This window comes from Sinocyclocheilus rhinocerous, unplaced genomic scaffold (assembly GCF_001515625.1).
Source record: "Sinocyclocheilus rhinocerous isolate Xijiao unplaced genomic scaffold, SAMN03320098_v1.1 scaffold604, whole genome shotgun sequence".
Lineage (NCBI taxonomy): Eukaryota > Metazoa > Chordata > Actinopteri > Cypriniformes > Cyprinidae > Sinocyclocheilus > Sinocyclocheilus rhinocerous.
This window is the reverse complement of record NW_015658518.1, coordinates 1,767,947-1,784,628: the sequence shown is the minus strand read 5'-3', so window position 1 is coordinate 1,784,628 and position 16,682 is coordinate 1,767,947. Positions and strand designations below refer to the sequence as shown.

The 16,682-nt window shown below is 36.1% G+C and overlaps 1 protein-coding gene across 1 annotated transcript in view; it reads right to left on the bottom strand.

Annotated features, from left to right (window-relative positions):
* Window positions 1–16,682, bottom strand: part of LOC107722459 (cadherin-13-like) — a 313,349-nt gene that overhangs the window by 113,281 nt on the left and 183,386 nt on the right. Inside the window, exon 8 of the mRNA XM_016530814.1 lies at window positions 11,889–12,033. Within this exon, the coding sequence (XP_016386300.1) occupies window positions 11,889–12,033 (145 nt within the window). The remainder of the gene's footprint in view (window positions 1–11,888; window positions 12,034–16,682) is intronic.

Here is a 16,682-nt window from a genome sequence, read left to right as displayed (position 1 = left end):
ATCTCATTATTCTCATTATAATATTTCCGCCCCTTAATCTGTAAGTTTACACCCAGGGCGCCAATATTGTGGCAACGGTGGACAAGCAGTGTATTTATTGGTTTATTTACTGTATATTGCTGCTGCCACACAGATCTAAAATAAACAAGCGATTTATTTCCCAGCTGTTTACCTTCACAGACATAATCGACTGTTTTTGTAACTCATGTGTGTTTTTAACGTAAACTTGTTAAACGTGTGAATGAGAACTTATTTCAGTATTCACATGCTGTGACAGCCGCTTTCTGTCCGTGTGCTTCGGATGTGTGTGCTCAGAAAACCGTATATCAGAAGTTTAAACTCGTATGGTTTAAAACGCATGATTTCAGCACGATAAATACGATAATCAGAACCAAATGTTTTAGTATTTAAATTTAGCATTAGCAGATGTTTTAGCAGGTACGAGCTGTAATGGCGCAGCTCTATTCTGGAAAAGGGGGCGGGGAGCAGCAGCTCATTTGCATTTAAAGAGACAGGTCCGAAAAACAGCGCGTTTCTGCTTCCACTCAAAATGGGCATTTTCAAAATGATATAATAAATGATCTGTGGGGTATTTTGAGCTGAAACTTCACAGACACATTCTGGGGACACCAGAGACTTATATTACATATTGTAAAAAGGGGCATAATATGTCTCCTTTAAGTAAAGTCTTGTCAATCCTAGCACACAGTACACAGTGTTACGCAAACCCTTAAAACTCATCAGAATCATCACTGGACCTTACAAAGACATCAGCACTGTAAAAGGCAATCTTCTGTCCTCAGATAACCAGTTACTTAAGAGAGAATTACAAGCTCACCCAGTCATTTTCTCTTGTCGGTCGAGCTGATACAGTAGCTGTTTCTCCTCCCACTCCATCAGACTTTTTTTTTCAGTCGTTCTGTGGCACGAGCTAAGACATCCAGATCTCTTGAGTGCTGTCTGGAAATCAATTTTGATGTTCAAAACTATGATGCATGAAACTATAAAAGGCCTACGAAGTAATTAAGAAGCTTTTTCACTTGTGGAGCTAAAATGCCATGCTTGTGTGTACCTCAGGGGACCGAATAAACCTGAATGCATCTTGACAAATGAAAGGGTGGAAAGCAATTCAAAGTCATTTGATGAAAAACTTCAGGGAAATATAACCACGACAGCCTTCCGCTTTTTATTTTGCCTGCTTTATTAGTCTCGTAGCGCTTTTTGAAAATCTATTCCGATGTCTGTCAAAGCTGCTGGGAGGTCGGGATGGAAATAAGAAAATGAAGCACATTTAATTTACAACACATTTAGACTCTGCTTTCTTATGATATCTAAATCTAAGGGATTGAGGCTGCCCAGGTGGGACCGTGAGGCCTATTGATTACGTAGTATGGTGGTCTGTATGTGCACAGTTTGTTCATGTCGTTCTCTCCTTTCATACAGCACCTCTACACCTGCCACCTCATAAATGTCAAACCCACTCCGTTCGCCTCGAAGACATTCTGCTATTGATTTCTTTCCTTCATTTCTCGACTCAAAAGAGGCTGCCATGACCTTATTCCTTCCTCTATTAATGCAACGCACGTATGCCTCCATAAAACCTCTTTTACTGAGCTGGAATGTTGTGAGATTTTACCAGACGGCTTATGGACTTCCCCTCTCAGCTTTAAACCTGGGTTTACAAGACATACCTCCTCTATTAATGTATTTCATGCAACATTATTATACTTGAACATGGATGGGATCAAGTCCCTCAAAGACTACAACTCAGATTTTTACTGGCAGAAAAAACAGATGCGATTTTCAAATACAGGAATTAAGTGAAAGAGAAAAATGAATCTATCTATCTATCTATCTATCTATCTATCTATCTGTCTGTCTGTCTGTCTGTCTGTCTGTATATCTACCTACCTGTCGGTCTGTCTGTCTGTAGAACACAAAGCAGATATGTGTTAGTGTTTTTGTCTATATAATGAAAGTCAACGTGGTCCAAAACAACACTGGACATCATTGATGTTCATTCGATGAACAAATAAAACACTGATACACTTTTAAATGTATACTACCATTTGAAGGTTTGTAGACAGTGTTGATTGATTGAATCAATGATTTATTGATTTGTTTGTTCTTGCAAAGAAAGAAAGAAATTATTCTATTCAGTAAGGATGCATTTCATTGATCAAAAATGACAGTAAAGACATTAATGTTACAAAACATTTAGATTTCAAATACATGCTGCAGTTTTGAACTTTCCATTCATCAAATAATCCCTGAGCTTTGCCATCACAGGAAAATATTACATTAATAACTAATATTAAATTTTACTATTACACTTAATAAATGTTTTTTCATGTTGGAAATTGTAAATAAACATTTCACTTTTACTACATTTCGAGTTCACAGTTGAAAAACTGTTCAGAAACATGTTTGATTCCATTTTGTGTTGACAAAAAGTGTATCTGAGGATGTCACGAAGACTTCTAAGAGCTTTCATTGAATACTATTACAGAGCAAAAAAAAAAAAAGTACTGCCACTCCACCTCTCCAACTGTCATCTTTTTCTCTCTCCCTGTTTTATAATTAAAAGAAAACATGAAAACTACTTGTTTTCTCCACACTTTTGTGCTTCTGATCTTTCACAATACGTATTAATTAACTGCATTTTTCTGCCTAATTTTCGGGACACAGTCTGTGAACGTTTGCCATACATGTCCTCAAGTGATTTGTATTAAAACTTTTGCAGTGACTTTTTAAAATATTTTATTCACCATTATTTATTTCCGGTAAAAAAAAAAAAACCTTCCTCAATAAATAGTTTTTTTTAAAAAGCCGGATACAGTATATGTACTAGAACCCACCCCCCCCACCAACTTCCCAAAAAAGTACCACTATTTTGCAACTATTTGGACAGATGACTGACTGACTGACTGATCACAAGCCATTGAAAATTATTTTCTGACTAAATTTAACATGCCACATTTTTTAACAGCAATGGGACAGATGATTGGGGTGGTGGTAGTGTCAGAAAACTGCTCACCACTATCCCACAAGCCCAGTTTGTGCCACGCTCGCCAAACCCGCCAGGATCTGAGATCAATATTCAATCAAAGCGTTCAGGCCCTAAAGCAAATGTGCACTCAGGCAGCAATCCTCTTGGCTATGCACATATGCGGCAAAAGTGGGACACAAATAATAAAAAAGAAAGTGAGACATGAACGCGTCAGGCTGAGAACAGAAAGAGCACTTGTTTGGGATATTAATGTCCACCTTTTTGTCCAGACAAGACTGCCTGGTATATTTTAAAATAAGCAAGACTAGGAAACAGCTGGTATCTAACAAACTCCTAAACAAACTCCAGTCTTTCCTTTAGAGCTTATCTTCTTACAGCCCGTCACACTGAATCGCGAGTGGTAATGGACAGGAAGAGGGGAGGCACCTGGAGGACATGGAGAACTTAGTCATGAGAGATCATGGACCGAAGGATTAGAAGCGTCAAAAGCTGTTCTCTCCGCTGTATTTTGTAACTCGCATCTGAAATGACACTTGAAGAAAGTGTGACTATTTCTGCTTCTTAGATGAGAGTATGTCTCTGACAGCTAAGCTCGCTTCAGAAAGACACTTGATCCTTAATCCTGAGACTTTCACCCATCTAACACTTGCACAAGCACCCATAATCATCTGCATGCAATTTAATGGTCGATTTAAAGAGATCAGAAATTGAATAGAGTGGTTAAAACAATAATTTATATATGTATATATGGCTGCTGCATATTTTCGTTTCTTTTTTCGTATCTATCATTTTCTGCAAATAACAAACATACAGCATTCATTCAAACTTTGTTTTGTGCATAATTTAAATCCTGGCTATGCATTTTTTGCCTTTTATAAACCTATTTTATAAACTTTTATAAATGTTTTATAAATCATTCAACTTTAAATGATTTTGATATTTTTAATATTGCAATTTACTATTAATACATTTTAAATGAAAGTTTGAAAATCTACAATTGACATGTTCCCATTCAACATCTAACCAAAATATTTCCATACAGTTATTCCCTGTATATATTTGCAATCATAATTGACTTTCTCTTTTATTTATCAACATTTGTTTATAACTCCTATAACCATATTTACATTGCAAAGAAAGGGTTGCATTATGTGTTAACTGTCATGTACTGTACCGCCGACAAATAACTGTAATCATTTAAAAATACGAAAAATAATTGTATAATAGACATCAAAAATTATCTCAGCCTTTTTGACCCCAATACAATAACTTTTTTCCCAATACAATATCCAAAAGCCCTCCTGAACTGATATGTACCTCTGGTACTTCTTGTGTGATAAAAATAAATAATGATATTTCATGTTGTACACATTACAGAGCTTAAATAGTTTGAACAATTATTGGGGACCCCCGGAAGTTTGCCGAGGACCCCTAGTGGGCGCCGGGTCCCGGCCCCCTGATTGACAATCACCGCTCTAAATGGCACTTGATCTGGATCTAGATCATCTGACATTACATAGCATCTTAGAAGCCAGTTATCTTTATGTTAAACCACTGACCCACTAAACTTGTGTTTCAGGCTCAACTACAGAAAGCAAAGTGGATGTCAATCCTTCCTAGACTGAACAAACTACAGCTGTACTGTAACCAGCAGCAAAATATGCTACATTTACCCTATTACTGCCAAGCCATGATAACAAGATTACACCCTGCTTTAGATCAAAAACATCTAGAAAAGCAAGAAAAAATAGCAATGCTATTTACAAACACTATGTTCTCGGAACCTGCTGTTCGCCTTTAATTTTTCCCAAAGAGCTTTAAAAGCCAGCGCTTCTAAAACAATAATCTCATCTGGAAATGTACCAGCGGAAGAGTGAAAGGAAGATAACCAGGCCTGGATCTCTGGGAGTCCCGGGGCTTTAAAATAGCATCAGCCATCAAAGACAAGGGACAACGAGACAGGGAGATGGGTCGAGATTGGTTTTCTTGTGTCTTGTACACTCTGTCTGCTTCTATTCCTCACTGGGAGAAGTAAGAGAAAGAGTGAGGGACAGATAATCAAGTGCGGGCGTGCGGTGGGCTGCTGGATTGTGGGTAGAGGAAAGAGCAGAAGCTCTTTAATAGATTAGAAGCGCTCGTGTAGCGGAACCCCCACAAAGCACAGTTCAGTATTAGTCCATAATATGGCAGTCAGCATGGGATTGATCGACAGATAATGAGGCATTGTGGGACTGAAAAGCCGCTCGGCAGCAGGGAGCAGGGGTCATCCTGTGAGAGCTCTGTGAGGGAGACATTGGTGCTGGGAAATCCTAATGGCACAGACATCATGCCATTATGCTACAAATTACCTGCCGGCATTAGTGTCATTCTCGGCCCAATCATTTTCTAGCCAAGATCAATCCGAGCTGGGGTCTAGCCGGCCCTCCTCGGGGGCCTGTCCTGGCAATTAGCTATTGATTTTTTTAGCCTTTTATTTTCTGAGGCTGACGCTCCGCCGGCTCCACGCCACTTTCTCAGAGCTGCCACATCAGGCCGGAGGCTGCGACACGGCTGAGATGGTGAACGGTCCTGTCAGGAGGTGAGGATATACAGGCAGAGCAGCAGGTAGTCACCAACCTCTGCCACAGAGCTAAACAACTGATTACAGCGGGCTGAACGGGTCAGTGCTGTTGACAGACCACCTGAGCTATGGCACAACCAGCACGCCAGTTCCTTTTATTTATTTTTTTATTTTTATTTTATTTGTTTTTGACAAAATGAGTATATCATCATGGTATTCCAACAAATCCACTATCTATCTATCTATCGCAGGTATATTCCAGAATATACAAATTTGTAGTTTTTAAAAATAAAATAAAATATAATAAAATATGTAATAGTAATAGTAATAATTATCAAAAATTATAGTCATATATTTATTTCTATTTTGCATTTTTTATTAAATCAATAAATATATTACAGCAATAATACTACTGTAGAGTACAATTTAAAAAATTGAAATATTTTGTACTAATAATACAATACATTTTCTTGCTGCAATTTTCTTGCAGAAGTATTTCTTTTTATTTTATGTAAATATATTTTACATTTTATGTTCAAAAGTCATATTCTCATATTTTGGTTCTATTGACCGTTTTTGTCGCAAAATATTGCATATTAAAGACATAAATTGTTTTGATTGTACACACACAAACACACACACATCTGTACAGTAGATTCAAATCATATTACATATTTTGAAGCTAAAAGATTTACAGTTTTAGTTTCAGTGTCTATATTAAATGCTATCTTAGCTGATAAGGACACAGTTATTTCTTTTTATGTGTGCTCTAAAGGAGAAGGACGAGTTGAAATTATTTTCCGAAGTAATCGACACAACGCCAACTATGCTGTGAATACAGCTTAACTTGTATTGAACCTGGAACACTCCTTTGAGCTGCTGAAAATCACAGGTGCAATGAAGAACCCAGGAAGCCTTTTATAGACTTCACAAATAGAAAAACCAAAGAGCAGACAAGAGTAAAGGCAACTGAGAAATGAAGATATTTTTCCCCAACAAAAATAGCCTGTAGAAATAGAGAGAGAGGGAGAAGAAAGAGAGAAAGAGAGCGAGTGAATAAAGGCCTGCCAGAAGTCTAGCTGTTTGCTCAGTTATCACCACGCACAGAAATGTCAGAGTGCTGCTGTTTTTCCCCCTATAGGCAACTGTCCTCCCAATTCAGAACAAAACAAACATTTCGCACGACACACGCAAAAGAGTGAGGACGGAGGTGGGGAGGAGCCTGCAGAGAAAGAGAGAAAGAATCATACGTCAAACCATATGTTCATTACTGCCACCATCAACATTGGCCCAATTTACTATCCTAATGCATGTTCCTGGTTTTATTGGCTCTGATTACATAGATAGTGTTTGGAATTGAAAAACACATTTACAAACAGGTGGGACTCTCAAATTGAGACTCCAAATTGATCAAATAATGTCTGTATAAACAAATTGTAGAAGTCAAGCCCCTAAACTATTATTGAGTCAACCAAAGTAACCATAAAAATAGTAACAGTGACTGGAGTAAATATAAAAGACAGTGAAAAAATAAAATAAAATAAAATTTGGGTTAATAAGATTTTTTCATGTTTTTGAAAGACTTTTCTTATGCTCATTTATCTGATTAAAATAGTAATATTGTGAACTATTTCACAATTGAAAATAATTGTGAAAATATTTCTGAAAATATTTAAAAATGTAATTTATTGCTGCCCTAACAAAGGTGAATTTTCAGCAGCCATTTCTCCGGTCTTCAGCGTCACATTATCCTTTAGAACTTATTGTAATATTCAGATTTGCTGCTCAAAGAAAGAAAGAAAGAAAGAAAGAAAGAAATAGAGAAAATATCTTATAATTTGAATGCTAAAAACAAGAGTTGTGCTGCTTTATATTTTTATGGAAACCTTGATACATTTTTTTAAGATCCTTCGATGAATAAAAAGTTCAAAAGAACAGATTTATTTGAATTAGAAATAGTTTCACAGTGTAAAAGTATTCATTTTATCTATCTTTAAACCACCTTCCATCTATAGAGTCTTGCCCTACATTTTGTTCTCATTGAATGTCGTTTCACTCAGCAGTTCATCTTGACTTGGCACTTTATAACACTGTCAGCAGTAAACACATGCACACACATGCATGAAGTCACACAGCCTTGCAACTTGTTGAAAAGGCAGCTTGCAGAAAGCTTCACTAATCAGGCACCATGCTGAGCTCTTTAATTTCTAACCTGTGCCAGCGGTCATGCTGATTAAAGCAAGTGGGGGGTAGGGGCAGAATATCTTAAACCAGAGGCCCGAGTGGGAGGCCCATGACTGTTGGTTCCAGTGCTGATTAATGTAGGCTTCTTTAAAAAGCTCTCAATTCCCATTTTTCATTTCCTCCACGGACACACACTGGCAAAGTCTTGTGCCTAACAGGGCCTTTGAAAAGAGGCGTTAAAAAAGCAATACACATTCATCCTCCCTTTGCCAGGCACTCAGGAGAGTTCGACATAGCGGAGGAGGCACGCTGTGCACATCTGCACCCGTACATACACAAGCCTAAAGAGGAGAGAGGAAGTCACCGGAAAAAAAAAAACCCAGCCCCTGCTGTGTGCACCTGCACCCACAATGCACTGCACACATGCTCCTTGAGTAGAACAGCGACAATGGAAATCTGAACAGGAACTCTGCACCTCTGAACAACTGGCCAGGACACGACACTTCGAAAATGATGAAAGCAACTTGTTTGATTAATATGAAAGATAATGGAACTATAGAAAGCACCCCTTTTATTGGTGAATGGTGTGAGGCTTTTTAAATGATCAATTTATTCTAAGGAAAATGGTTGTAATTGAGAGGCAATAGACACTAAAATGGGTCTACTCTCCATAAATCATGTATCTTCTCCATTAAGGTATCTTAAAAGGTGATAGGCATGCCAATGAAAATGTAGCAAAGAATAAGAGCCAAAAAAATAAATTAACTTAAAAGAGGCACTCAGTCCTGATGGCAATAAAGTGTATTTATATAAGACAGTGAAACTTTTTTTAAAATTTATATTAAGGGAGGGGAAAAAAACACTACACACTCGCCTCTTCAGTTCAAATTATATGCTACTTCAAACCTATTTTTCCAATATAAATATTTAATCTCTCTCTCTCTCTCTCTATATATATATATATATTATGTGCATGTGTGTGTGTTTGTGTATAAACATGTTTTCAAAACCTTTGTAATATTTATTAGTATATAGTATTTTAGAAATGCACTGTTTATATAGTTTTTATTTTATATATACATTTTACATATATATTTACACACACACACATACTAGTATACGTATTTTTTTTAATACTACAAACATTTTAAAAACTTTTTTCAGATTATATATACACAAAGTAAAAATAACTAAATGAATGAATAAATGAATGATTGAATGAATGAATAAATAAATCAATACACGGTTGAAAGACATAATGCAAAATATTTTATTAATATAAATATTTAACAAAAATATTTAGCATTTTTATAATTATGAAAGTGAAAAGTGAAAAAAGTGACGTGACATGTGGCCAAGTATGGTGACCCATACTTGGAATTAGTGCTCTGCATTTAACGTGCAATATACTTATTATATAGTACAAGACACAGCTTTCCTATATATAGACACAGTTTCTGACTAAAGCCAATGGAACAGTGCTTGGCCTGTGGGTGCTTATCTTCTCCCTGGTCGCATGAAGGTCTTAGTTTAATTTCATTAAATCTTTCAGCCAAATTTAATTTCCTCTTTTGACGATTAGATAAACCCACTTTGCTTAACTAAGTTACAGCAACTCTGGAAGCGGGCAGAAAGTTTCCCACTGTTAGGGACTCTCATCTCCTTCCACCCTAACTCACTCCTGACTGAGCACACATTACCGTTCCCGGGCTAAATGTATCCGAAAACAGGCACGTTGTATCCTTCTATTCTACCTGTGAGGAACTGTGCGCAGCTGATCCTGGATCGGTTCATCCTGTCCTCATCACTGATGTCTGAGGCTGATGTCTGTTTGTTTATGTTGTAATGAAAGCAGCGCAGCCCACTCTTGACAGAGAAAAAGATTTGATATGATCTCTCCCGTCCTATTATGCTCGCTATTCTCATTGATTTAGAGTTCACATGCCTGTTTGAGCTACAAGGGTATGTTTAATTGTTTGTGGGGTGTATTTTTGGTGCTAGTGTGGGTGATGAAGGTTGGCGAAATCCCTTTTTTTTTCTCTGAAACCATGTTTCTTGTGTTTTGGGGTCTCAATGGTGACATGCCACAAAAACCACAAAAAAATTGTAAGTGGAAAAGAAAGAAGCAAAGTGCTGTGAAGGAACTGCTGTAGAATCATGGGGAAAATTATTGAAGGATTGAGAAAAGGAAGTGCAGTGCTGAGGCTTCTAAGGACAGGGTTGTGTCTAAATGAATTTCTTATTTCTGGAGGGCACGGGACTGAAGAGAGTGTCATGCAGTTTGTAAATGGTCCAATTCTTTTTTGATTTATCAGACACACCATGAAAACAATGTAGCATTCTCTTGTGGCGAGATAAACGCCGGCTGCCATTTGTGAGAGATGCTCACGATTAGCTCGTCAAAGATATCTCTGTGGCGCGTGGTGTGAACATACACGCTCAGAGATAATGTGTTTGCTCATTAGGGATGACTTCCAAAGCGCACTACTTTTTTTTTTTTTTAAATAAAACATGTCATTTTTGCTTTATAGCTATGCTGAGAAGAAACAAAAGAGATCCTGCGCAACCCTTTGCAAACGCTTTAGATGCCATGATGTAAAACACATTATTCGTGTAGCATATTCTTCTTGTAGTAAGATGATGAAATCTGAAAAACTGATTTTTTTTTTTAAGTATTATATTTTCTGAAGAGAACTGAGTGATGTTGGCCTGCATGTGCAAAACTCACAGGTGGTTGAGTCAAAAAAAAAAAAAAAACTCAGAAGTCTTTACAATCTCCATCCAAAATCAATGGTTCTCAGCTGTTTTTGTTTCAGGTTAAATGTTTGGGCTCAGTAAGATTTTATTTTATTATTTTTATTTTTTTTCCCCCTTTATTATAGTCAGCATTGCCATCACACACAAAAAAGTGTCACACGATCCTCAGTGTCACATGATCTTTTAGAAATCATTGTAATATGCTGATTTGGTGCTTTAGTTAGTTCTTAGTTCTTCTTTCTTCTTTAATTATTATTATAAACATTTATCAATTTTATAAATAATCAATGAAACAGTATTCTTTGGTGAACAAAGTTCAAAAATATATATTTTTTCATATTTATTGTTACTTTTGATCAATTTAATAAAAAATAAAAAAACCTTACTGACCCCAAACATTTAAAATGTAATTGTGTCGACCACATTGTTGTGCAGTTGAATTATTGGCATAACACACTAAGCTAGAAAGGAAAAAATATATATATATATATATTTTTTAATTTCAATTGGTTTCATGCCAATAATTCAACTGCACAACATTGTGGTCGACACAAACCATGCTTATCTTCATTGCAAATGAAACCTCGTTGAGAATCACTGCTCAGATCCCTCCTTCAGTACGTCTATGGCATATTTACACCAGTTCTACCTTCTGCCAGGTGAAAATCATACATTCACTCAAAGTAAAAAGCACACATCTTTTTAAACAGCCAACAAAATTTGAGGTATCATTCAAATGTGTAGAACTGTCAACCTTAAAGTCAGCGTGAACCGAAAGTTGCTGCCGACTTTATTTCAGTGTAGTGACATATTTCCATCTGAAACGGAATATCGAATAGAGGGCATGGTTTTATGTTTGCACTCCTCCTCTCTGTCTCTCACTCATAGCAATCTAACGGTTGGAGGGGTGTGTTTAAAAGGATATTCTGCCCAAGCCGTCAAACTGACGTCATCAGAAAAGGAATGCCATTCCAGAGCGGAAGTAAATGTTCAGAGTTTGATTAAAGATTACCAACACAAACAATTTTTTTCAGCGGATTAACTTGCACGGATTAATTGTTCACATCATTACTAGCAATGTGCGCTAGTAAAGTAAATAAAGTCAATTTTGATTTCATGCGGACTTTAAGTATGCACCAAAATAAAGGAGATTCAAACCCAACTAATGAGAAACCACAAAAGTTACAATCCTTATCGTCCACAGGCTACAGTATGTTCCATCAAACCGAACCATATATTCTCTCCAACCACTATTATCAAAGACTTTTAGACCCTTAGCCAACTCTGATCTCGACTTTCTTCTTCCAGTAATCAGTTCCCTAGACACATCCATTCCAACTGCAAGAGCATGAGCACTGTTAGGTCAGGGAAGAGTACCTGTGGGGGAGCCCTCCAGAACCTCCCCAGAGTAACGCGGCTCCTTGAACACCGGTCGGTTGTCATTCTGGTCAATAACAGACACGTCCAGGTCTACAGGTCCCTCTACCAATCTGCCACTTAGGTCAGTGGTGGATACCTGGAGCTGTGAGAGAGAGAGGAAGAGAGTGATTTACACACACGTGCAAAAAGGAAAGATTCAGCTGTTTCTGGCAGTAATTGACAGAGGAAATAAAGTGCTTCTTTGGTTGCTTTCAGTGTCAGGCAATTGAGATTTCACTTGCAATGTGAGATGATTGGCAAACAGTTTCATCTTAGAATGAAACCTGAAGAAAACTTTCAATGGATGACAGGATTTTTAATAAAAGGAACATTCTGTGTTGCCAGCTGAAGAAATACAAATTTACCATGTTTAAGAATAATCAGGTATATGGCACAAAAATAATATCCAGAGATGTTTTACACTTCACACTTTTTCTTTCACCATTTGCACACTGATATGACACAGTGGGGTGTTTCTTCAATTATGGGCCCTTTTAAATGTTAAGAATACACACTTTTTCGAAATTACTAGTTTGTATAATGTGCATACTATCAGTATCACCAGAACCACCATGAATAAATGCCATTTCTACCTCAACTATAATCACTCAATTCAAATTAAATTTGCAATATTTTAAAATAAAAAACACATCTTTGTCTTCAGGCTAATTTCATACTCAGCTTTTGCATTTAACCTAAATTACTGAATAATATTTTCCTACTTTCTGAATTTGATAAAACTAATTTGATTGAAAGTGATACACAATAACAATGTCTAGTTTCATCTCAAGCAAAATTGTTGGATTTTTGGATTAGAAAAACAACTTGGTAACACTTTACTTAAAGGGGTCATATGATGCTGCTAAAAAGAAATTTAAATGTTCGCCGGTTCCCGTCTCCTTCTTCCCGAACTACGAACTTTGTTACATACATTATAAAGGGTTATTAAAGGGTATAATGCATTATAATTATTCATAACGTGTGTTGTAATACATTATATCTTGTTGTACATAATTATAACCAAACCTAAAATTAATAGTATAACAATGAATTGCTAGGTGTTATAATGTATTAACTGTGGTTACAATTATTCATGAAATTGTACAATGCATTATAAGGTTCATTACAAGGCATAACTAATGCATTAAAACTACTTTTATAATGCATTATAAATTAAGGCTTTAAGTAAAGTGTTACCAAAAACTTTTGCTCATGCTTTAATTTCTATGAAAATGTATATAAATAATACATATTGACATGGAATACATAAGACATAAAAATGGCAATAACTGCAGAAACAACCAGACATACAGACCAAACATGAAGCTTATAGTATGGATGTTGTTGCAAAAATGGCAAACATGGACTGCCAGGGTCTTTAGGACGGCCTCATGGTGGGTAATGGCTACCTATGCTGCCTGTGGTCAGCAATTATTGAAAGACCTGAGTGGAGATGAGTGTTTGTCTGTGATTGCAGCTGATCTGCGGTATGAGAGCCTGTCTGCTCTAATGGTGCTGAGGAGAAGAGATACACAGGAAGAATGGATTACTAGTTCTCAGAAATACACAGGCAATTTATGAAGGCACTACACAATTTGATTCAATTGCCCTGTTTCTTGCTTGTCTGATGCAGGGTGTGATGCTAAAACCAGATTATATATCAAATATTCATGACATATTTGTGATGATAAGCAATGTATGATTAGGAAGGTGTGATTTGAATGCACTTTTTATGTGACCATTAGCTACAGACTGTCATTAGACATGTTTTCACAATCACTCCCTGTCCTGCAGCCATATGAGTGCATGAGAGTGAGGCAAAAATATTTCAATGAAATTTGCTGACGCAAGTGACACAGAAATGACTCAAATTACAACTCAGTCAAGTTTGATTCTTGCCTGTGAACTGTGAACTTGCCTCATTTGAATGAGCTGATTCAAAGCTTTCAATCAGAGCTTTGAATAGATTAATTCAAATCAAAAGTTTGAAGATTTGCTTGCATCATCACTAAAATATGTTCAACAGCGGCATTTTACATATTTTAAAATGTTGTAAAAAATACAGCAAGAATTCAGCAAGGCCACAGTATATTTATTGAATGTGACAGTAAAGACATTTAAAAAAAAAGAAAATAAATAAAAAATATTTTTTTATGCTATTTATTTTCATATTGTTATATTGGTTCTTATAAATTATTAAATGAAAAGATTAAATACCATTCATCTTTTATTTAGTTAAAACAGCAAAACAACATGACTGGATTACTTTTAACTAGATTTACAGCAAGAATACAGCAAGCTTTCAGAAAGGCCATAGTAAGTTTATTGAATGTGATAGTAAAGACATTTATAATGTTAATTTCTTATATTTTTATTTAAATTAATATAAAATTAAATGTTGTTATTTTGAATATTCCCGAAGAATCCTGAATCAACAAAATAAAAAATAAAATAAAATAAAACAATTGCTGTTTATTATCATATTGTTATATTGGTACTTATTAAACGAAAAGATTAAATACCATTAATTTAGTTAAAACAACAAAACAACATGACTGGATTACTTTTAACTAGATTTTACTGTATTTTACATTTTGCAATAAACATTTTGAATCTTAAAGATGATGGCTGTTGGGGGAAAAAAATATTGAAGTATAGTCAAATTGCTGAAAAATGCAGATATATAATTTCTGGGATAAGCTAAACTGTGTACCCTCGGCTAAATTCAGTATTTCGAGCAGGTTTTACCCAAAAATAAAAATTCTGTAATCTTCATCTTCAGACATCCTCAGGTTTCTCCAAACCTGTAAGATTTACTTTCTTCTGTGGAACAAACACAAGTTATTTTGAAGAATGCTGATATTGAACCCAAAAGGACAGTTTGGCAAGGACATGAGGGTAAGTACATGAAGGGTGACCTATCTCTTTAAGTCTTGTTTTTCCACAACTCTTTCTGATTATCCCATTTTCCCAGCTTGTTTTTGCCTGACTGGACCAAAAATCCTCCCTTAGAGGCAACGAGCCGAACCACAGAGTCCAAGGTGACTGAAAAAAGAGGTAAACCCATTGGGGAGAATAGATTCATATAGAGATAAAGAGAAACGGAGAGATGGGAAGCCATACACAGCCTTAAAAACAGGTAGACAACACAGAGAGCCATGTGGGGAAAATGAGAATGAATATGAAACAACAACAACAGCGCAGGGACGCGTTTGGGAGTGTGACGGGAGGGGTTCGTGAGAAGAAAAGGAGAGAAAGAAGATTTATCTGCTTTTCACAGTGTGAAGTTTCACAAGGCCCCACCTGAGAACGCGGTGATGGCTGAGGCGCTAGCATCTGCCTCGCTTCTGTGCCTCAATCTCTCAGCCCCACCGCCTCAGAGCTAGGCCTCCCCAAAGCCCACATCACTTATTCATTCCTCCCTTCTCCGAGCGCTGCCGTAACCGCGTGCATTCCGCACACCCCCGGGAGGCGCACGACGCAAAGCAGAGGCAGCGAAACACACAGCACGTCCTGTCTCTCTGCCTCAAACACAAACACGCACGCTTGTATGCCAAACATCATACCCCAGGCCAGACACATTTCTGCTTACTAGACGCTCCTGAGCAATTGGCCCGTGAAACACGTTAACCTGACGCAAATCACTATCTGATAAAAGAGCTCAGAACTCTCCTACTGGGCACCTCTAACGCGCCCCTGTAGACATGTTTTATTTGCGCACCTGTGAACTGTGCTGAAGCAACGCTTGGAACTTTAGCTTGGTGTGAGAGGGAAAAATAAAGAGTGTTTGCTGACAGTCTTGCACCTTATTGCCTCCTTTGTACTCTTTAAAATGTTTACTCTTTACAAGTAACATTCTAGAAGAAGGATGTGTCCTTCTTATAGTACATTCACCAGGTAAAAAAATAACTTTAGCAATGACTATCTGATGCCATGTTGTTAAAATGGCAACTATTTTATTTTATTTTAATCATGAAGATGACTTTTTTGTGCCCTTTCCACAATTCTTTTCCAATGTCTCCTTGCCATCAACCTATGTGCACACTTTTATTAAAACAAATTAAAATGGAAATAAAAGCTAATATTTGGTCTTATATATATTCTTCATATATACTCTATATACTTTCAAAGCATGTTTATTTATTATTATTATTATTATTTATTTTTTTTTAAAAATTTTTAAGAAAAGGAGTACACTGCCATTCAAACGTTTTTGATCAAGAGTGACAGTAAAGACTTCTGCATTGTTACAGGAATTTTAAATAAATGCGGTTCTTTTAAACGTTCTATTCCTCAAAGAATCCTGAAATAAATGAATAATAGTTTCCAAAAATAAAACAAAATAAAATAAAATTATTCTTCCTCTTCTTCTTCTTCTTCTTCTTCTTCTTATTATTATTATTACTACAATTTATTATTATTTAAATTATTATTAATTACTATTATATAACAAAAAAAATTAAATACAAATAAATCTTTTCATCATTGAAATGTATCTTGAATGCCAAATCAGCATATTTGAATGATTTCTGAAGGATCATGCTAAAGACTGGAGGCTGCTAAAAATTCAGCTTTGCCATCACAAGAATAAATTACATTTTAAAAAATTAAAATAAATAATAATCATTTTGATATTAATCTGAATTTATGAAATATGTCTGATGAATGAAATATAATGAAATAATATGATATTATTATTATTGTTGTTTTACTGTATTTTTTATCAAATAAATGCAGCCTTGGTGAGCATAA